This window comes from Haliotis rubra, unplaced genomic scaffold, assembly GCF_003918875.1.
Source record: "Haliotis rubra isolate DU_JTF1 unplaced genomic scaffold, ASM391887v1 Scf1897, whole genome shotgun sequence".
Classification (NCBI taxonomy): Eukaryota; Metazoa; Mollusca; class Gastropoda; order Lepetellida; family Haliotidae; genus Haliotis; species Haliotis rubra.
Window position 1 is genome coordinate 12,327 of NW_025765888.1, and position 19,561 is coordinate 31,887.

Below are 19,561 nucleotides of genomic sequence, written 5' to 3' on the forward strand. Positions count from 1 at the left end.
CGGGTTATTCATTAGCGTTATCGTCGTTATTATCAGCGACAAAGTTGTGATCAATTCAGACCGCCAACATCTTCTATACTTCCGAAATTGAGGTGACGAAAGGATTAACGACAGTGGATGGCAATTTGCATCGCGACTGTAATGTCAATTTCGGTTAACGCAGTAACGCAGAAGATTTATCAGTGTAGTCGCCCTCCGTACCGACCAGCAACATAAACCACGGTCCGACATGGTTCACAAACTCCACGATACCAGCACCAGACCAGTATCTGGGACGGGCCGTGAACTCCATAAAAGCTCGTTCGCGACGATCGAAAGTGAAAGCCAGGTCAGTGCAAAGCCGACCTTCCTTATCGTAATATTGCATCAACGATTCGGGTGTTAGAAGCCAAGCCCGCAGATCTGTTTGCTGATGCTTCCATCGATGACATGTCCATCTTCAATGCTCTGAAATTCCGATAATGCTGCAAGTCATAGCTCATGCATGACGCCGCAGCTGATACCACTCGGTCGCTTCACCAAAGACGGGTTTCAACCGACAGTCTCCGCGATATGCCATTAATCCCACAGATGTCGATTATCACCATCAGAGCCAGCAAACAGAGGCATGAGATTCAAAGTTACGTACCCTTGTTCCGATACGCTCAAACACATTAAAGAAATGCCAAGATAAGCGTATCACCATATCCCGACCTGGCCATTTAATACACGCAGCCAGCAATGGCCGGAGCGTAAGAGGCAGCATCGCCCAATCATCGCAAAGCTCAGCCAGTGAAGTTGTCCCGACACGTCTGGTAATACTGACACCGTTGAAATGAAAGCGCACATGGTAGGTAACCGGTGTTCTGCCGGGTGTTCGCAGATGCAAAGATATGTTCGTGTTCAAGCGTCGCATACAGGTACAATGCATCATTAATGTTGAAAGCGTTCACGTTTCGGTTTCGGTCTCTTCATCACCGCAAAGTTATCACGTTCACTTTACCAATACGTTCACTATCAGTAGGGCTCAGCGACAAAGAACAGCGCCAGCCAGCTGGGGTGACACGCAGTAGACTGGTACTTCGACGTAAATTAGACCGTCGCTGAAGGTCTTCCAGGATACGTATTCGAAAGAGGCTGCAGCCGATAAACGCAGCATCTGGCCGAAAGAGTACCGTCGGGAACGGCAAGAATAATTGATCACAGCCGTATCGCTCATGGAAGTATCAGAATCTTCAGCGACCGTTCAATTCATCGAAATTACAGGCTTACGCAGTTAATCGACGAGCAATGATGCATGCAATACATGTGGCGTGGCAATACGTAGTTCAAAGTTGCGTACCATATGTCGGTCGGCGATTACAGCAGCACCAACACGTCCGCGTGCGCATGTTCAGCATCGCGTGCGCATGCGTGTGCTGCGTGCTTCAGTACATGCGTAACACCGCAAGCACAGCCAATTATCAGCCTATCTGATAAGAGGGCCGAGAGCCACGGTTATAAGAGTCACACGACAATCAGCCAAACCTGTACCTTCCGATAGACCATGTATGCGATGCCAAGCTATGCCGTAATGTCATGACCAGGTGTTCGTGCCGAGTTTTGCCCGCTGACGTCTTCGCCAGGGTCGCATTACGTGAAAATATCCTGAAATCCATGTAAATGCACAACAAATTGGTATTAAGATGCATCTTCAGCTCTTTCCGAGGTACTGCGAAGTTACCCGACGCCATCTTCGACTTCGAAGACGCTGCAACACGCCTTTGTTCAGGTGTCGAAATCCGTTCGAAATCAATCGTTAAACAACCGTTACAAAAGGGACCACGTCGTTCAATAACAGTATTGACTTCGAAAATACCGCAACCAGGCAGATGAAATTTCAGCCAAAGAGAACATATGGACGAAATTCGGGCCCACGTTATGATAGACTGAAAAGTCCGTTCAGTTCTTCCGGTTGTTACCTTCGTTCATCTTCATTGCCTCTCATCATCATAGCCGCAACATAACATATTAAGCAGCGATCTACATTGACGTCATTATTAAAATATTCTTTGGAGATAGAAGTCATAACACTTCCGAAACATTTTGCAAGATGATGTCCGCGTTTATTTTATCGAAGATAACAAGGTACGCAATCGATAGCCTGGTGTTTATTAAAAGATCAATTATGGAAAGATTCCAGGTGTTCCCAGTATTGCTTCCTTTGTTCATCACTCACGCCCATGTTTGTATTCCAGACGATCGGTATAACACAAACATTCCGGCGAACAATCGAATTATGACGTCAGCAGCATGATAGCAAGGTCGCATCGTAAAGTCACGCAGGTGAAACATTCATCTATAGCATCAACGAGAAACATCAACGGAACATCGGCGATACACGATCTTATCAGCGACATTGGCTCCTGCAAATTATCACGGCCAAATGTAATGAACAATTTATCACAGCGACGAAAACAAAGCTTCGGCAAAAGATGCGCGACAGATATATTAGTCGAACAGCGCCTGAAGTCGGTCGATCTTCGCCAAAAAGACGTTAAAATATGGTACTTTGGTATGCACGGTCGGCATACCACCGCGACGCAAGCTCGAGTTAAGACATCGCGGCATGGTACAGCGGTTGAAAACCAGTCGTTCCGGTTAACGTCATGAGCGAAATAATGTCGTTCGCCACCACCCCAAATATGGATGTAAGTAACGGAAGGTGGTAAACCCATATTGGCGTTCGAATATGTTGTTTATTCCGTGAAGTTGATAATAATACCTGTAGTTCGTTATTCATTTCGTTCATCGATGATCATTATTCATCATCGCCGACAAGAGTTTGTGTCACATCGAAACATAATAAAGATTGCCAGCAAATTGTTATTCCAGTTACAACTGGCGTCACGAATATTCGAATATACAGCACACTCGCCGTTGATATCAATATGTTCATAGTATAATCACTTCAAAGTTATTCAAGTCATTGGCAGTATTCACCAGACATGCGTAGTAAAGTTCACTCGTAAAGCCACAGAATGCATCCAACATTTATCGACGATCGACGATTCGCATAAAGATCGCGCCAGTAACCTGACCATACCGATCTGCGATTAATAATATTCAGCACACGCACCATCAATTTCAGACAAATAAAGTCCTTTACCCCAGCCACGGAACATTGTATATTCAGCCACCACCGCCCTATTATAACATGCAGACGATTTCAAGATTATATTTTCCGTTAATATGTATATCTACAATACGATGCCGTCAGAATATAGACCAACCAGAATGAATCTTCATAACATGCTAAACAAGACGATCGGGTGGTCGTCTTCGCCGGCTGGTTGACATCAGTCGGTTCGCCAGCAGACCGACGGGATGTTCGGTATCCAGACCGACAGTTTATAAGACCGTCGCCATATGTTGAATATGAAGCACCAAATCACCACCACCACCAGAATATTTATGTACACGTTATTATCACGTCATTAAGGCTGCAGAAAACAACATTACACGACAACGTTCATCACGTCGTTAACCACTTCATCTTCTAATATACCAGTTCGACCATCGACAAGATGCATCAATGGCAGAACGTATATTGCCACGCCAGTTTTGACTTTACCGCAAATCTACCACTGAAGTCGACGTCGCGGACATCAGCGCGGTCGGTTTAGATCCCGCAGAATCGACGACATGATGAATAACCGCAGCAAAATGACCATTATCGATCGAACAATCACCACCAATAGTGGTAATGCGAACAGCGTTTGCTCGCCTTAAGCTTATTGCACGTACGATAAAGCCAGCCAGACCTTCATTTCAGTATTTGCGCTTCATCGTGCAAAGTTCAGATTTCCAGTACGTGTTCTATCAAAATTCGAATCTTCGGGGAAAGAATTGCCTGCGTAAAGACAGAAAACAATACCGTAGAATCGGCCCGCGAGAATATTACATACAGCCAATATACAGCCAAATCAATAGCGTGTCGACGAGCGCCAAAGATACCGCCGCGCCATACAAAAACTAATCGTTTGTCTTCGATTAATATTGAATCATGATACGCTACTATAAAGGTATCAATAGATAACCTGCCAGCGCGCCCATCAAAGCCGTCAATTTGCCGATGAGCCTCGATGTAATCCATTGCCAAAGTTATAAACCATCGATATCGCGAATAACACCAGAAGAATGCAAAGGCAAGGGACTTCCGATATTCAGCAGTTACCGCGTCTTTCGCTGATTAACCATCTGACTTTCCAAGCCGGCGGAGACGATGAAGAGGGTATCGCCTATGAAGACTCACGTCTGGAACTTCCAGCGGGGTCAGAGCTGCAACCGACTTCCTGACAGTGCTGGCGCAACAACCGACCTCGGTTCCACGTCGGTGAACAATATATGCGCCGTTGTTCATCGCACTCATTGATGTTTAATGCGTTCGTAGCGCGTGATTAAAATCAAGTCATAGCCAAAACCAATATTGCACAGTATAACGCGAAAAGTTATTCATTACTGGCAGCAGTCAGATCACGATAAACATCACCGCCACTTTCGCTTGGTACCGTGATCATTCGCCCAAATCGCAGCAGCCAGCTGTGCTCACGGAAGATGTGGATGACCTCGTGCCATCTCAATTATCATCTTCTCTCGGTTGCTTTACGCCATTCTCATGTCATTGCCACGGGCATCCCGCGAAACCGAAACGCTTCGCGGCCGAAAGCGTCAGTTCACACAATACTTCAATCAACATCACATTGTTCCCAGTATGGACCGAACATAACTGCCCGCCCAGCACCATTCCCACCGCGCCTGACTGGCGGGGAAAGACGATCGCGGGGAGCTGCCGCAGGTGTCAAGTCATCGGGTGAAGTCTTCGGGAAGCAGTACAGAGGAAGCCGATGCCCAAAACATAGCGTGGCGGCAATCATATGTTGCGTAGCGTTAGCGTCATCGTGTGCGTGCCGGTTAACTTCCTGATCGGGCCGGTAAGATAAAGTGCGTCATGGTGTCAGATACCGAGGAAGACGAGCTACCTGCGCCGTACCGAGTTGGTGTCGAACACTCATAATTCTATACTGGCCAGGCACATTCAAATGCCATAGCCTATCACGCCGGGATGGATTTTGCCGATAGTCGATGCTACACGATAGTTAGCGCCGTCGCTTCCGTCATTTCGAAATACTGGTCGCGCACCGGTTCTAGCGCCCCTTTACCGTTCGTTCGAGAGGCCCCCGAGCCCAACTCGCCATTCGGTCATATCGGTCGCGCCAGCACCGGGCTCAATCGGTGCCGCCGCTGACGAGAACGGCGAAAGACGCCCTTCAGAGAATAGGGAGGCCGACAGAAGGTATGGAAATCGTCACAATTTTATCGAAGACAAAATGACATTTTGAAAATATTCATCAATGAATTAACATTGTTATTCAGGGTTACCAGCATATGACATGAAAGAAGTTAATACAATTATCATCATAAAATAAATACGTTAATATTTTAAACGTTTTCTATGATATCGTGATCAGTGTTCGATGTTTATCATCGCAAACGATGCGCCAGCGTCTTTGGTGTATGGTATAAAAGCCGAGAAATATTTCGTCGGTCAATATTATCGTATGACGTAATTTCGACCTCCGGCCCAATATTAAACTCTACTTTGAATTAAACCTACCTTCAGTTATCGTTAAAACTTTATTTTCGACCCGTAAATTATCATCGAAATATCATTACCGGTGATAAGTCCGTCTAAACAACATGAAAGTGCCGATCGTACCAAGTCATGTAGTAGATATGTCGTGATACAGATTCGCACCGCCGCCCAAGCCAAATATGTATGTTTAAGCGGCAAAATATATATAATAAAGCCCATTACCGTGAATATAACGACTGTAGCCATGAATGAACAGTCAGAACAGTTTCTTTAACCATGAAAACAGGATATAATGCAACGAAAAGCTGGTTTGAAAATTCCGTACATACGTAGTGCAGAGATAGATGTCTTTTGTCGAAACAGTATGCTCATAGCGTCATTTATCGATAACATGAATAACCATCATTTGACGTATCATCAATCCTTCTTCCAGTTGCTGGTCATGATCGCCGATCATCAGCATTACGCAGCCCACTATGGAAACCATGGTTTCTAAGAATACGTTGGGGATCCAGCATCATTCAGTATTACAGCACAGCATTACGCAGCGAGGCCTATCTTCGTTGCTGAAGATTTAATTTTTATATTGTATTGTGTCTTCGATTAAAATTTCCGCCATGATGTCGGTATTCTTCGCGAATTCTGTTTTGAGGAACTCGAACCGATAAGTACGAATGATACGTATTGAGCGTAAGGTGTTCGCGATTTGACAGTTAGGTACTGAAACAGATAGTTTTATTTTTTTTTTGAAGATTGAGAATGGTGTTTAAACATACCGTTATTCTCAAGATTCCGTTGATTTAGTAGTCCTCGTAGTGTTATTATTATTTCATATATAGATGTCGGTTTATTCATCGTTGAAAGCGTAAGTTTATTGAAGCCTTCAAACAAAATATAACGTATTGACCAATGACCTGAAGACCAGTAACAGCCTGAACGTATCGAAAATAGACAAGTTGCTTTCGTAGCTGGTCACTGAACATCTCTCGAAGAGAACAACTCAACGCAGCTTGTTCAACAACCACGTTATCGTTATCATAATAGCCACGTTATGTGGATTTTTCGTACTGATCATGTCTTAAACATTACAGCATTTTCATTGTTTTCAATAAAGATATCATACAGTCCGTAATCTGTTGTTTCGTGTCGAATAAAGGTCACTAAAGCGAAGCGATTATTTGATAATCATTCCATCTTTGACCGGAACAATCTGATTGAGACTCCTGGATGACCGTCAGTGACCCCTGCAGCGTGCCTGATGTCATCATCAAGTGTGAACATTGGTAATATATATGTACACACATAAATACAACGTTGAAGCATATCATTAAAATATCATTGAGTATTTGAAATGCAGTGCTACCGTGAATTTAGAAAAACTCTCAACTCAGATTGTTCAGTCAAATGAGTGGTTATCAAATAATCGCTTCTAAACAGGTGACCTTTACTGTTATTTTTGCTGGGGACACAACGCAAAGTTGCAGTTTCTAGCATATTCATAGGGAATGAATGCGGCAATAAATCTTGTACAGAAAACGCAATAGAAATCTGTAAAGTATGTTTTAAATTTATGATCAATCGAGAACACGAAAATCGGCAGTTTTTACATAACGGTAACATTATATTTGCCGATATGGTGTGGTTTACATTTGAACAAACACGTTGGAAGCTTGTTGCTTCTGTAGGGATGTCCAATTGTTATCTTACGAAGTAGCTGTCTACCATGTTTTCAGTGAAAATTACACGTTCGAATGAGGTATTACCTGAAGTGTAAGGCCATTGCTTGAGGGTGTAATACGTTATACTGTATTTTGTTTAAAGGATGACTACAGTAAAAAACACACTCAACATTGGATTCATGCGGCATCTGTAATATGTAAATGTGATAACACTTACGGGTTTGCCTAAATGGTAGAATGTAAGGAATGTAGGTATGTTTAAGCTTACCGGTTCTCAATCTAAAAAAATAAAACTATCTGTTTTGAAAAGAATGCTGTTAAATCTACACCTAGCAATGCATCGCAGACACACTGCGATTGTCTTCTAAAGCGAGTATGGCTCAACTGCAATCATTTCGTACTTATCAGTTCACGAGTTCCCAAAGTAGAATTCACCCAAGAGGAATACCGACATCATGGCGGGAGATTTTAATCGAAGAAGACAATACAATATAAAACACGGGCTATAGATCGCCAACAACTGAAGGTAGAACACCATACTAGGAACGTATCAATGCTGTGCAAGATGACTCTGAATGATGTCTGTTATAGCTGGACCAACGTGTTCTAGAGAATACATGGTTTCCATGGGTACCCAGACCTGCGTATGCTGACGTGTCAGAGAGAACGTGATCACTGACCAGGATTGCTTGGAGGTTGATACGTCAAATGTGGAGGATGGACATTCATATTATATTTCTGTGAAGGTACATATAGGCGCACTACTTGTATTTCGATAAGGCATCTATCTATCTCTACACTACACGGTACAGCTGTATTAATAGGAGTTACACAGATTTTCAAACCAGATCGGTTTTCAGTTCTAACATTATATCCTGGTGATTTTTTTCATGGTTAAGAAAAAAGCATATTCTGTGTATTCATTCATAGCTGATGTCATGTTTGCTATTCACGATATGGAACTGTATGCATATATTTTTACCCTTAAACATATATTTGGCTTAGGCCGTCAACGGTGCAGGTCTGTACACTCTGTCCTCATCACGACCTCTGGTTGTGGACACCACGCCTCCATCTACTGGCCACGTCTATGACGGAGTACAGTCAGCTGCCTCACATGATGACAAAGACAAGGACTATATCACCAGTGTCTCAGAGATGGCAGCCTACTGGGAAGGCTTCGACGATCCTCATTCAAGTGTCGCCATTTACAAGGTCAAAGTCGGGACCTGCAAAGGCTGTGACGACAAACTGGAAGAGATAGAGTTTGGAAATTCAAAAAGTAGAGTTTTATTAGGTTATTGTTGGAGGTCAAGGATTGTCCTTGATGAAATATTAAATTATTGGCAAATAGATCTTCTCAGCACACATATATACACAAAGGCCTTTATTAAGCACCCCCTGTATTTTTGCAATGATAAAAAACATCAGATTTTCTGACCTGAATGATCCTTTGACTCATAGAAAACGACAAAATTATTGGCATGTTTATTTTATGATGATAATTGCTCATATTAAAAAGAGCACTTCTTTTCATACACAGTCATATCTGTACAAGTATAGCCCTGGAATGCTTAATGTTGAATTCATTGGTGAATGTGAACACTCAAAATGTCATTTTGCGTGTCTTACACGATTCAAGGTCAATGCCGAGTGTAACCTCTGTGTGACTGTGTGACAGTCACCACTCTCCTCCTCATACCTTCTGTCAGCCTCCTGGTCCTCTGAAGGGGCAGTCTTCGCCATTCCTCGTGTAACGCAGCTTCCAATTGGGCCAGGTTCTGTACAGGAGAATGCCTTTGTTGCACACGACGACCAGTCATGTCCCAGATATGCTCCAACGGGTTAAGATGGGGGCTCATTCAGACGGGAGATAAGTCAGGGGTGCTGAACTAAGTTCTTTGTGTATATTTCAAAATGTGATGACAGTATATGCTATCATTATCTTCTTATCAGCCTATCAACAAAATACAGATATCCGAGGCGTGATGCGAAATATATAACATTTGAATGTGCACACAATTCCAAATATAAATTATAAAATGATTCAGACACCAACCTCCAGTACAATATACAAAATGTAATTCGTCTCCTCAGATCTATTTTCTATTTTACTATCTTACCAGCCCGATCAAACAAAATACGGAAGTTTGTAACACACAGTAATTTATACCCCTTCACAACCTATATGATGCCATACATATATGTTTTAGACATCAGCCTCCAGCACATCCTGCTCTCCCCAGGAGTGGAGTACTTCACCACAGTGACAGCCTGTAACACAGCAGGCCTCTGCAGCAGCTCCCCCACGTCAGACGGTGTGATCCTGGACGTCTCCCCACCAGTCCTAGGAACAGTGCAGGATGGCACAGGCGACGTGGACATACAGTTCCAGGCGACGAGGTTAATGTTCCAGTTATACATGAATAATGTAATGTTGATTAGGGAAATGTTGTGTGAACTTTATTGTTTTTCAACCACTTTACCTGCCTAAACCCTTGTTTCAGGACATTTCTGGGATGCAAATGGCGGGGCTTCCACGACCCTGAATCTGGTTTAGACCACTATGAATGGCGTGTAGGAACAACACCAGGAGGTGATGAGATTCTGGCAGCCAGGAATGCAGCCCCGGGGGAGGTCATCTTCCACATCTTCCCACGTGACCAACAGCTGCCATTTGGGCAGATGATCTACAGTACTGTCCGAGCGTTCAACAAAGGAGGTACAATACCGATTGAAGATCTATATCATGATCTATTCTGTATATTTTGATTTAAGAACCCATTTCCTCTCTTTTCACACGTTATATCTGTACACAATAGTTAGTTTTAACATATGACTGATTTTGAAATCCGCGCTACAGGATTGCATTCGGAAACGACGTCCAATGGAGTTACGATAGACAACAGCGCACCTGTTGTTGTGACCTCACCGACGGCGAGAGACGGGGTTTCTTCCGTTGTTGCCAACACTACAATCAGTCGGACAGCTCTGAGCCTACACTGGAAGTTCCAAGACGTTGAGTCCTCCATAGAACGCCAGTGCCTCTCCTTATCATCTCACCTGTTTGGAGAGATAGATAGTTCTAATCTTAAGGTACAGTGAAGCTGCCTGAATCATTCATGTCAAATTATACCTGGCGATTATTCCTTGTATATTAACAGTGTGAAACTACGCTGATAATCAGTGTTTATAGCTTGTAATAGTTATCGAAGGCAGCTCATGAACAGATCACTACTATCCAGCTCTATGCATATGCATTAGTAACTGATGTTTATACATAACTAAGTTATGTGGCCATTGTAAGTACACCATATCATATGTTAATATCATAGTTCAATATTGAAAATCCGAAGTTAAATAGAAACGATTAGTTTTTTATATATGAATCTTTTTATATAGTCTTTAAGCTCTTTTTATATAGTCTTTTATCTCATCCATTTTTATGTAATTTGTATATATTAATTTCTTATATATGTGTCCTCTGGAGCCAATTCACCACAGTATTGTTTTCACAATGTTTACCGCAAAGCCCACAATTGTTCCCCAGATTCCAGGTTTTATTCGGGAATACACATACACAAATCTGGACTTGCACGATGGAAGTAAATACAAAATGAAGGTCACAGCTTGCAACATGGCGGGCCTCTGTACAACAGCAGCTACTGGGGATATTTTGGTTGACAGCTCTAAACCCAAAACAGGTAAACTGTTCCTGTGCACAATGGAATTTGGTGATTGTTTCGCTTGATCGAATGAATATGTGAAAGATACCATGACACTGCAGTTGTCAGCGTCATGTCATCGTTGTTGTTCCTCTGCAGGATCCTTCGCCATAGAAACCGACCACGGCAGGAAACTCTAATGACATCAAACTGGATAGATGACTTGGAACAGTAAAAATCTAAACCTAGCGTGGTATTTAAGGCTTTCTACATTCTACATTGACCTACATTCTGAAATACAACATTATCTTGTATCAGTGGGGTCTCGATAATTCGGAACTGAGTATAATAAAGTAAGTGAACAACGTTGTGATAAAGCGTCACAAACGACATCTGATTATGTATGTTATTTCCTAGCATATAACTGGCATGATAATAACGTGTACATAAATATTCCTGAGGGAGTGAGTGAGTGAGTTTAGTTTAACGCCTCACTCAGCAATATTCCAGCTATATGGCGGCGGTCTGTAAATAATCGAGTCTGGACCAGACAATCCAGTGATCAACAGCATGAGCATCGATCTGCACAACTGCGAACCGATGGCATGTGTCAGCTTCAAGCCAGCGAGGCTGACCACCTGATCCCGTTAGTCGCCTCTTACGACAAGCATGGGTTACTGAAGATTCATTCTAACCCGGACCTTCACGGGTCTGAATATTCCTGACATGAGTCACATATTTGTAAGATACAATAATAACGCGTACAGATATAGTCTTGAAATAAGTCACGTATTTATAATGGGTCAGTGGACTAACAGAGGTCTCCCACGAAGCAGCCGCAGATGACAAGGGTGACGAGGGAGTTCTCCAGACCTTCAGTGTGACCACCAAGACTCTGCCACATGATGGGACTGTGTTTGTAGCTATCTGGGCAGTGAATGGGGTACGTGGCATACTTTAGTGTGTAAATCACGTGTGTATACTGGTAGATATTATGAATAAATTCTCCTTTTTGATCTTTATACCTGGAATCGTCTGTCACTGACATTGATGATCAGTCAATGAGTCAAGAATGTTTCGTTGTGACTCGCAGGTTGGCCTACAGAGTGATGCCTACCACGCTGAACTGGTCCTGAAGGCAGACTCTACTCTGTGGCTGGTGAGGAGGTGTCAGGCCTACAACTGTGAGGGACATTGTGTCTGTGCTGTGCAGGGCGGTACCTGTTCTGAAGACACATGTGTATTATCAACAGCAGGTGTGTTTTCTTATATTCAGATGTCAGTAATGCACAAACCTTAGTTAACAACTAGGTCTTAATATTTACTTTGTATCTTATTATATTTCGATGTAACACACAAACATCTGTCAACAATGAGTGGGTGAGTGTACGCGTCATATCACGACTTATGGTGTTTTAGAAATGGTCGCACCACGAACCTAGGTGTGGTGCGGACAAACCACGGAATATAAACAACATAACAGATTCGAACCAATGACCATGGGTTCACACCCATCCCTCCGATAAGTAGGCCACCCATGCCCTTATTATTTAGAGGTGAGGTGAAACTGGGTTTAACGTCGTGCTAGAACATATTTCGCTCATATGACGACGTGCATGCGTGTGTATGTGTATGTGCGGCTGCTTGTACTAGCCCAGACTGAAGCTGGTTTTATAGCCCACTGACATACCATGCCGCAGTGAAGCATGAATATCCAACTCAGACACATTATACTGATTCCGAGCCGACCAGTCCTTGTAGTACCGATTAATGCCGAGCGCCAGGCAGGGACTAACAAGTACCATATTTTAACGTCTTTTTGTATGACGCGGCCGGGGATTGAACCCGCGACCTTCCGCTCTCCGGGCGGACGCTCTAACCACTACACCACGGTGGCGGTCCTTATTATTTAGAGCACTGTTCGATAACTAATATATCTATCCGCACATCACACACTCTACATGACTGTTTTCATCCTTTGTGTCATTGTTTGTTATTTGGCCATGTCATCCAGTGCAAATCGTTTACAGGAGCCAACTCTATCACTGTCGTCGACAGTATCGACCTCTCGTTAACACCTGATGTTGCTGACGTTGATGTTTCTCGTTGATGTTTCTCGTTGATGTTTCACCTACATGGCGGCAATCTGGTCTGTTACGCCTGGTCTCCAAGTAACACGGTATGCCTATATCATATACTGACGTCATAATTCAGTATTCACCAGAATACATATTTGTATCATATTTGTATTTGTGTTATATACCGATCATCTGGAATACACAAACATAGACACATGAAGTGATGAACAAAAGAGTAATACAAAAGAACCTGAGAATATCTCCATGTTCCAAACGTCCTGCGCTTGTAAACAAATACTTTTACAAACTATCGATATACCTTTTGGTCATACCCTTTGGCTATCTTCAATAAAAAATAAACACATGTAAACAAACAATTGGTTTTCTGGAAACATCTATCTTACAAAAATCAATGTTTGGAAAATGATACTATGACTTCCTAATCTCAACAGAATAATGTGTAAGGCAGTTGAAAAGAACATATAATTGTCCGATCAATTATGTCACTTAAGATCATATATCTGTTATATTGCAGCTATGAATACAGTATAGGGGAGAGCGATGGAGATGAACCAGAAGGAGTTTTTAATACAACGACCGGGAGGGTTTGGATGGACGCTGGTCAACAAACATCAGCTGTCATAACATTGGAAGCAGGTCATTATATGTTGTAGTTCATTCTCTTTTGTCGAGGGTTGTTTCATCCCTATAGTTTGGTATTTCAAAATTCCATACGACCTTCTTATTGGAGCATATTTCTATGGCAACGTAGTCCCTTTTGTATGGTCTTGAGTTTGCCTTTTTTGTACATGTTGATTTCTGATTTCAGACAAGGTTCTGACACCTGGAATAAACTACTCCTTTTTCGTAAAGGCGTGGTATGATAACGTTACTTACGGCATCTTCAAGTCAGATGGCGTCAGATACAACGCCTCCTGTAATTACTAACAAATCAGGAAGAACTGTAAGTGCATCTTGAATACCAATTTTCTCTGAGCCTTTGTTGAGTGCATTTATACCGTTCCGTTTATTATTTTCACATGTCTGACCGAAACAAATGCTGACACAGGTGAAGGACGTCCGAGACGTTGAGGACTCCAAAGACTTCCAGACACAGACCAACACATTTGTCGTCACGTGGTCTGGACATTTCCTGCCTGGTATAAGCAGCATCCACCTATACATGGTCTACATCAGCACGCACACAGGAGGTATAAGGTTTAACTGATTATCATTAGCTTGTCTATATGCGAGAGCTCTCAGCTCTCATCAGTATCCGCGTCCCAATATCTGGATAAATGATGGAGTGAAGATGTTTTGTGGTGCTGAAAGTGCTATTAGCCCCAATTGATTACACACACCGACATGTCTTATGCCTGCAAACACACACACGCACATGCACACACGCATGCACACACACGCACACGTGCAGACACACATGCACACACACACACACATGGACGTGTGGATGCTGCTCGCGATCATAGGGTTATTGACGTATATAGGTACACACAAACTTGTTCTGTGGTGTGTATGAACACTTCAACTGCCTGTACCTTTTTATATATTACATGCATCGATATCGTACTCGTCGATTAATATTATATTCTGTCGCCTATGAGTTTGTCAGATTAGTGTCAAACTAACAGTCGTCCTGAGGTTCCTGATTATACATAATTACTTTGTATGCAAGCAACGATCCAAATTGTGCTACCGTTATTCTTTGGAGTACTCTTTCGATATTTACTAATTTTAGGTCTGCGATTTAATATTTTAACTCTCAGGTCACAGTATCCGCGAATCAGGGGACCTGACCTCCACCAACTATACAGCGACAGGTCTGAATTTACGTCAAAACACAGTCTACTACTGCAGTGTCCTTGCTTACAACAAGGCTGGTCTGGTCAGCTGGGCCACTCTGATGGAGTACAGGTTGCCGTCATGCCTCCGGTAGTAGGCAAAGTGAATGATGGAGCAGGTACTATACTGCAAAATTAACTGTCAGTGATGGAAAAGACCAATACAGAAATGAAAACAGTAGATACTTTCAACATTAATGATGCATTGTACATCGGTATGCGGTACATGATTTTAGCTCGCGGGACTATTGCAAGACTATATCTTTTACATCTGCAGACCTCCCCGACCAGGACTACCAGAGTTTTACATCCGAAGTCTCTGCCTCATGGTACTTCTTTTCTGACACAGACTCAACAATTGTCAAGTATTTCTGGTGTGTCGGGACAAGCCACAACACAACAGACTGCAGTGTACTGGAGTGGTTGGATACTGGTCTGCACACATCTTTTAGCAGATCACTTCCAACTCCATTGTCTGGTGGTAAGTATATGATATATTAAATGTAGAGTCAGGATATAGTGATACATATCTTAATATTTCTTATATGTACTGACGATGTTTACAGGTACATTATGGAACAAAGTGTATGCTGTAGACGCGGTTGGTCATGCCTCTGACGTAGCTGTATCTGATGGAGTTGTCATCGACACATCACCCCCTGAAACTAAGGATGTAGCATATCTTGGAGACAATCTGGTTAAGAACCCATCATTTGAGGTAGGCGATATTACAGGTAGTACATCAAGCTGCAACCTCGTCATACCAACACCATGGGAAATTGACACAGCGTCCTGTATCAAGGTTCAGGCGCCGGATTCACCTTTAGCTAAAGATGGACATATGTTTGTGTCCGTAAGTGGAAGCATCCAACAAACGATCTCAGGTCTTGAGGTTGGGAGGCAGTACAAGCTGACTCTGCATGCTGGATACCCAGAGACTGTTTCCAACACCCACAGATCAGTTGATGCAATAGTTACAATAGGAAGGGAAGTCTTCAGCTTTACCCTTGACCCTAACCTCTGTAGAGGCACCTGCAGTGTCGGAGATCACTCAGTCGTCCTCTGGAACAAGCACACATACAGGTTCACAGCCGTAGATACCAGTCTAGTGCTGAAGATATCGTCATCGTCAAGGATGATGGAGTTTGTATTGGACCATGTAAGTGTCCAGACCGTGGACTATGTTGCTGGTCAGGACAGTGTGGACACAGAGGAGCATCTGGTGGTCCACTCTGTGTTCTTGTCACACTGGTCATCTCTACATGCTTCCTGGCACTTTGAGGACCTGCGTTGTAAAGTGATCACAAGGATGACATCAATTCGCAATGCAAAGTCACTGTCCACTGTAGCGCGTTAATTACTTTCATCACCTCAACGTATTTTCAGGGACAGTTCCGGGAGGTAGTCAATTTCAGAAGTATACGAATGTGGGCCGAAAGCGTCAAGGAGTAATTTCCGGTCTAAAGTTGGTCCACAACACCAAAGTTTACATCACTGTCATAGCAACGAATGCTGCTGGACTGACTAGTGTTTCCCATGGACAACCCATCATTGTAGATCTGACGCCGCCAATTTTCCGTCACATCGGTGATGGTCCAGGTTCATGTCGTAGGATGGATGATTGAGTTCCGCTTCACAACGCATTTGGTTGTATACCAGCTATATCACAACCATACACATTTTATGGAAACTCGACGCAAAATTAATGTAAAGGCAAATACTCCAAATCATAAGATACCGATCACAGCAAGATCGTATGTTACGATGCTCATAGGTGTATCTAAGAGCCGAAGACAGAACTAACAAAACAAAACTCGTGCCGGCTTGAACTTTAAACTTGTAACTTAAACCTTAATGCAATACAAACATATACATGTACTTACGTGTGATCCTACATTAAAAATCATGAACCATTTCTCCAAGCGTATTTTCAAGTTCAATCTTTGTGTTTAGGTTCAGATGAAGATCATCAAACATCAAGTGTGGTTAGCGTCAACTGGAAAGTGACGGATGAAGAGTCTGGTGTCGACCACTGTGACTGGGCTATTGGTACGTGAATGCACTTGCCGATATTATGAGTGATGCATGGTTGAAACCTGTTATATATAGGACACTGTTGAAAGTTCGTGATAAACAAATAAATAGCACTGTCAATCTGGCCTATGTTTCAACGCAACCCCAAGAATCCGGAACTTTTTCATATCATAAGACAAAATGTTCCAATTTTAAATGCTGATATGAAAATGAATCGAATTATGGCTAATGTAACAATGATAAAGAGTAAATGCCAAAGCCGTAACTTAAAACACATATTGACACGTGCCACATTCGACTCATGTATTAAACCTACAGAATTCAGTGTCTCAAAATGTAAACGGGGAAATTGTGGAACTTGTGAATATATACTTGAAACTTCATGTATAAAGTTCAAAAAACAGGAAACAATTATTTCATGTACGCTCTAACATGGACTGCTCCGCAAAACATATTATTTATGTTATTATATGCCAAGGGTGTCATGAAGAATACATTGGATAAACGGAGTGCTTGAGGGACAGAATGCGCGTCCATAAACAACAGATTAAGGACCCCAAAACTAGGTGCATCCCCTTAAGCGCTCACATTGAATACTGCGCAGCAGGAAAGGAAATAAAATTCAACATATTCCCTTTCTATAAAATGAATACTGCTGACGCCATGCAGCGTAAAGCTAAAGAAAACTTTTTCATCAAAGAATTGTGTCCATCGTTAAATAGGTAACGCAATGTGTCTGAATTATACTTGTTTTCATTGTGCTACTAGTACTGTCAATATAAAGCCGCCAATGTGACGTCATGGCAACGCCGCGTCACAACATTTGTATACAGTTGCATTGTGACGTCATGACAAATTGACGTCATAACATAATCCGTTTAACTGTAATCGATTCTCCCTGAAGATAAAAGTGAAACATGTTGGAGAAGATCCGTGTTGTGTAATTATTTCAGAAACTTCTTCTTATATATGTACTACTGTACGCTCGGTTTTCTCATCACTTTCTTTATATATATATATATATATATATATATGTGTGTGTGTGTGTGTGTGTATGTGTGTGTATGAAATACATATTGTGACGTCACAATATATATGTAATGACGTCATACCGTAACTGTTTCAATCTCCCTGGAGAGTAAAGAACGAATCATGTTGGAGAAAAAGGCATTATGTTTATATTTATCTATGTGATATATATATATATATATCTATCTATATATATATATATATATATATATATATATATATATATATATATATAAACATAGTAAACAAGTGACTTCTGCATACGTAATGTAGTCATTTAGCTTGAACACTTAGTTTGATATGTAATATAGTCATTTAGTTTGAACATTTACTTTGATATGCGATATAGTCATGTAGATTAAATATTAGTTTGATATGTAATATAGCCATTTAGTTTGAACGTTTACTTTGATATGCGATATAGTCATGTAGATTAAATATTAGTTTGATATGTAATATAGCCATTTGATTTGAACATTTATTTTGATATCAAATGTGTCATTTAGTTTGAACATTTATTTGGATATGATATAGTGCAGCTATTTGCTTTGAACATTCACATTGATATATACAAGTAGGTATTTATTCAGTTGGAATATGTATTTCGTTATGAGGATGTGATTTGTTTATTACAATGTCTCATAATTAACTTTTAGTTAACATGGGTCACAAATATTTGAGGTGCTGAATGTGGATTTGAACTTGCGCTTGTTTGTTTTGCTTCCGGTCGGATTGTGGAAGCAGTGAAAAGATCGTAGCATGTCATGGCTTTTGCTAGAAAAATAACAGAACTATATAATAGGTATATAAGGGATGGTTGTTGATGTATGAGGGATGACTTTGGATTTACGCCCATCTGCCTGCTAACATCGACGTTTCAAGACCCACCACTCAAGAGGCCTCGTCTACAATGAACTTTCAACAGCTGTCTTCAATCAATACATCTGTATCAAGACTTTGGTGAGTTATTATTTTAGATTTGTGGCCCAATATTTTGGATTTGTGGTCCAATAGTATTGTCTTTGGAAGACATTTAGAAGTGGAATGCATAAGAAAAACAACATTTTTAGATGTCAATTTCACAATTGTTGTATTGTTCTTCTTGTATACTTGTATTGTTATTCACAATAAAGAAGTCGACATCCATAAATCTTGATTTTCCATTAGCATTGTATTGGAAATCTGTACTGACATTCTTTGTAGCTATATATATTCCCTATATAATTGAATATAATAGACTTGATTGTGTTGTATTTTGCTGGTTTAAGGGGGGCTCACAAGCTTTTAATCTCAGTAATCTCTAAAAGAAGATTGGCATATATTCCTCAGGCGACAGTAATATTCCACTACCTCCGGTCGGAATCGTACTGCCCGATGATGTGATCGTATTTTGTTATAACCTACTTTGAACCGAACCATCTCCCTGATCGTGCACCTGATAGACTGGAATTCCATCTCGTTAGTATCGTCTTTATATAATAAATATATCTTCTATCCATGTTTCTTGTTAATCTGTTTAAAAGATATATTTAATACGGATCAGCCTTATTCGACCTCCACCTTAATACTTCAGGTACTGTTGGGTAAGTCTTTACCTGACTCA

The 19,561-nt window shown here is 41.7% G+C and overlaps 2 protein-coding genes and 1 long non-coding RNA gene across 3 annotated transcripts; all 3 read left to right on the top strand.

The window, feature by feature from the left end:
- The first annotated feature begins 7,955 nt into the window (after positions 1-7,955).
- Positions 7,956-11,158, top strand: LOC124274266. Its single transcript, XM_046709606.1, has 6 exons — positions 7,956-8,039; positions 8,299-8,575; positions 9,507-10,015; positions 10,157-10,389; positions 10,844-10,997; positions 11,118-11,158. The coding sequence occupies exons 3-6, from the start codon at positions 9,979-9,981 to the stop codon at positions 11,156-11,158; spliced, it is 465 nt and encodes a 154-aa protein (XP_046565562.1). The 5' UTR covers positions 7,956-8,039; positions 8,299-8,575; positions 9,507-9,978.
- Positions 11,159-11,842: 684 nt separating this feature from the next.
- Positions 11,843-13,066, top strand: LOC124274265. Its single transcript, XR_006897903.1, has 3 exons — positions 11,843-11,901; positions 12,052-12,214; positions 12,989-13,066. It is a non-coding gene; the product is annotated as an uncharacterized LOC124274265 (long non-coding RNA).
- Positions 13,067-14,962: 1,896 nt separating this feature from the next.
- On the top strand, positions 14,963-16,267 carry LOC124274261. Its single transcript, XM_046709602.1, has 3 exons — positions 14,963-15,014; positions 15,173-15,376; positions 15,462-16,267. The coding sequence occupies exons 1-3, from the start codon at positions 14,978-14,980 to the stop codon at positions 16,250-16,252; spliced, it is 1,032 nt and encodes a 343-aa protein (XP_046565558.1). The 5' UTR covers positions 14,963-14,977; the 3' UTR covers positions 16,253-16,267.
- Positions 16,268-19,561: the final 3,294 nt, after the last annotated feature.

Excerpts from the sequence above, each read along its gene's own strand:
- LOC124274261 (XM_046709602.1), top strand. The coding sequence starts at position 14,978 with ATGCCTCCGGTAGTAGGCAAAGTGAATGATGGAGCAG. Across the intron at positions 15,015-15,172 it reads CAAAGTGAATGATGGAGCAG|ACCTCCCCGACCAGGACTAC; the intron begins GTACTATACTGC and ends TTACATCTGCAG. Across the intron at positions 15,377-15,461 it reads TCCAACTCCATTGTCTGGTG|GTACATTATGGAACAAAGTG; the intron begins GTAAGTATATGA and ends CGATGTTTACAG.
- LOC124274266 (XM_046709606.1), top strand. The coding sequence starts at position 9,979 with ATGATCTACAGTACTGTCCGAGCGTTCAACAAAGGAG. Across the intron at positions 10,390-10,843 it reads TAGATAGTTCTAATCTTAAG|ATTCCAGGTTTTATTCGGGA; the intron begins GTACAGTGAAGC and ends ATTGTTCCCCAG. Across the intron at positions 10,998-11,117 it reads CAGCTCTAAACCCAAAACAG|GATCCTTCGCCATAGAAACC; the intron begins GTAAACTGTTCC and ends GTTCCTCTGCAG.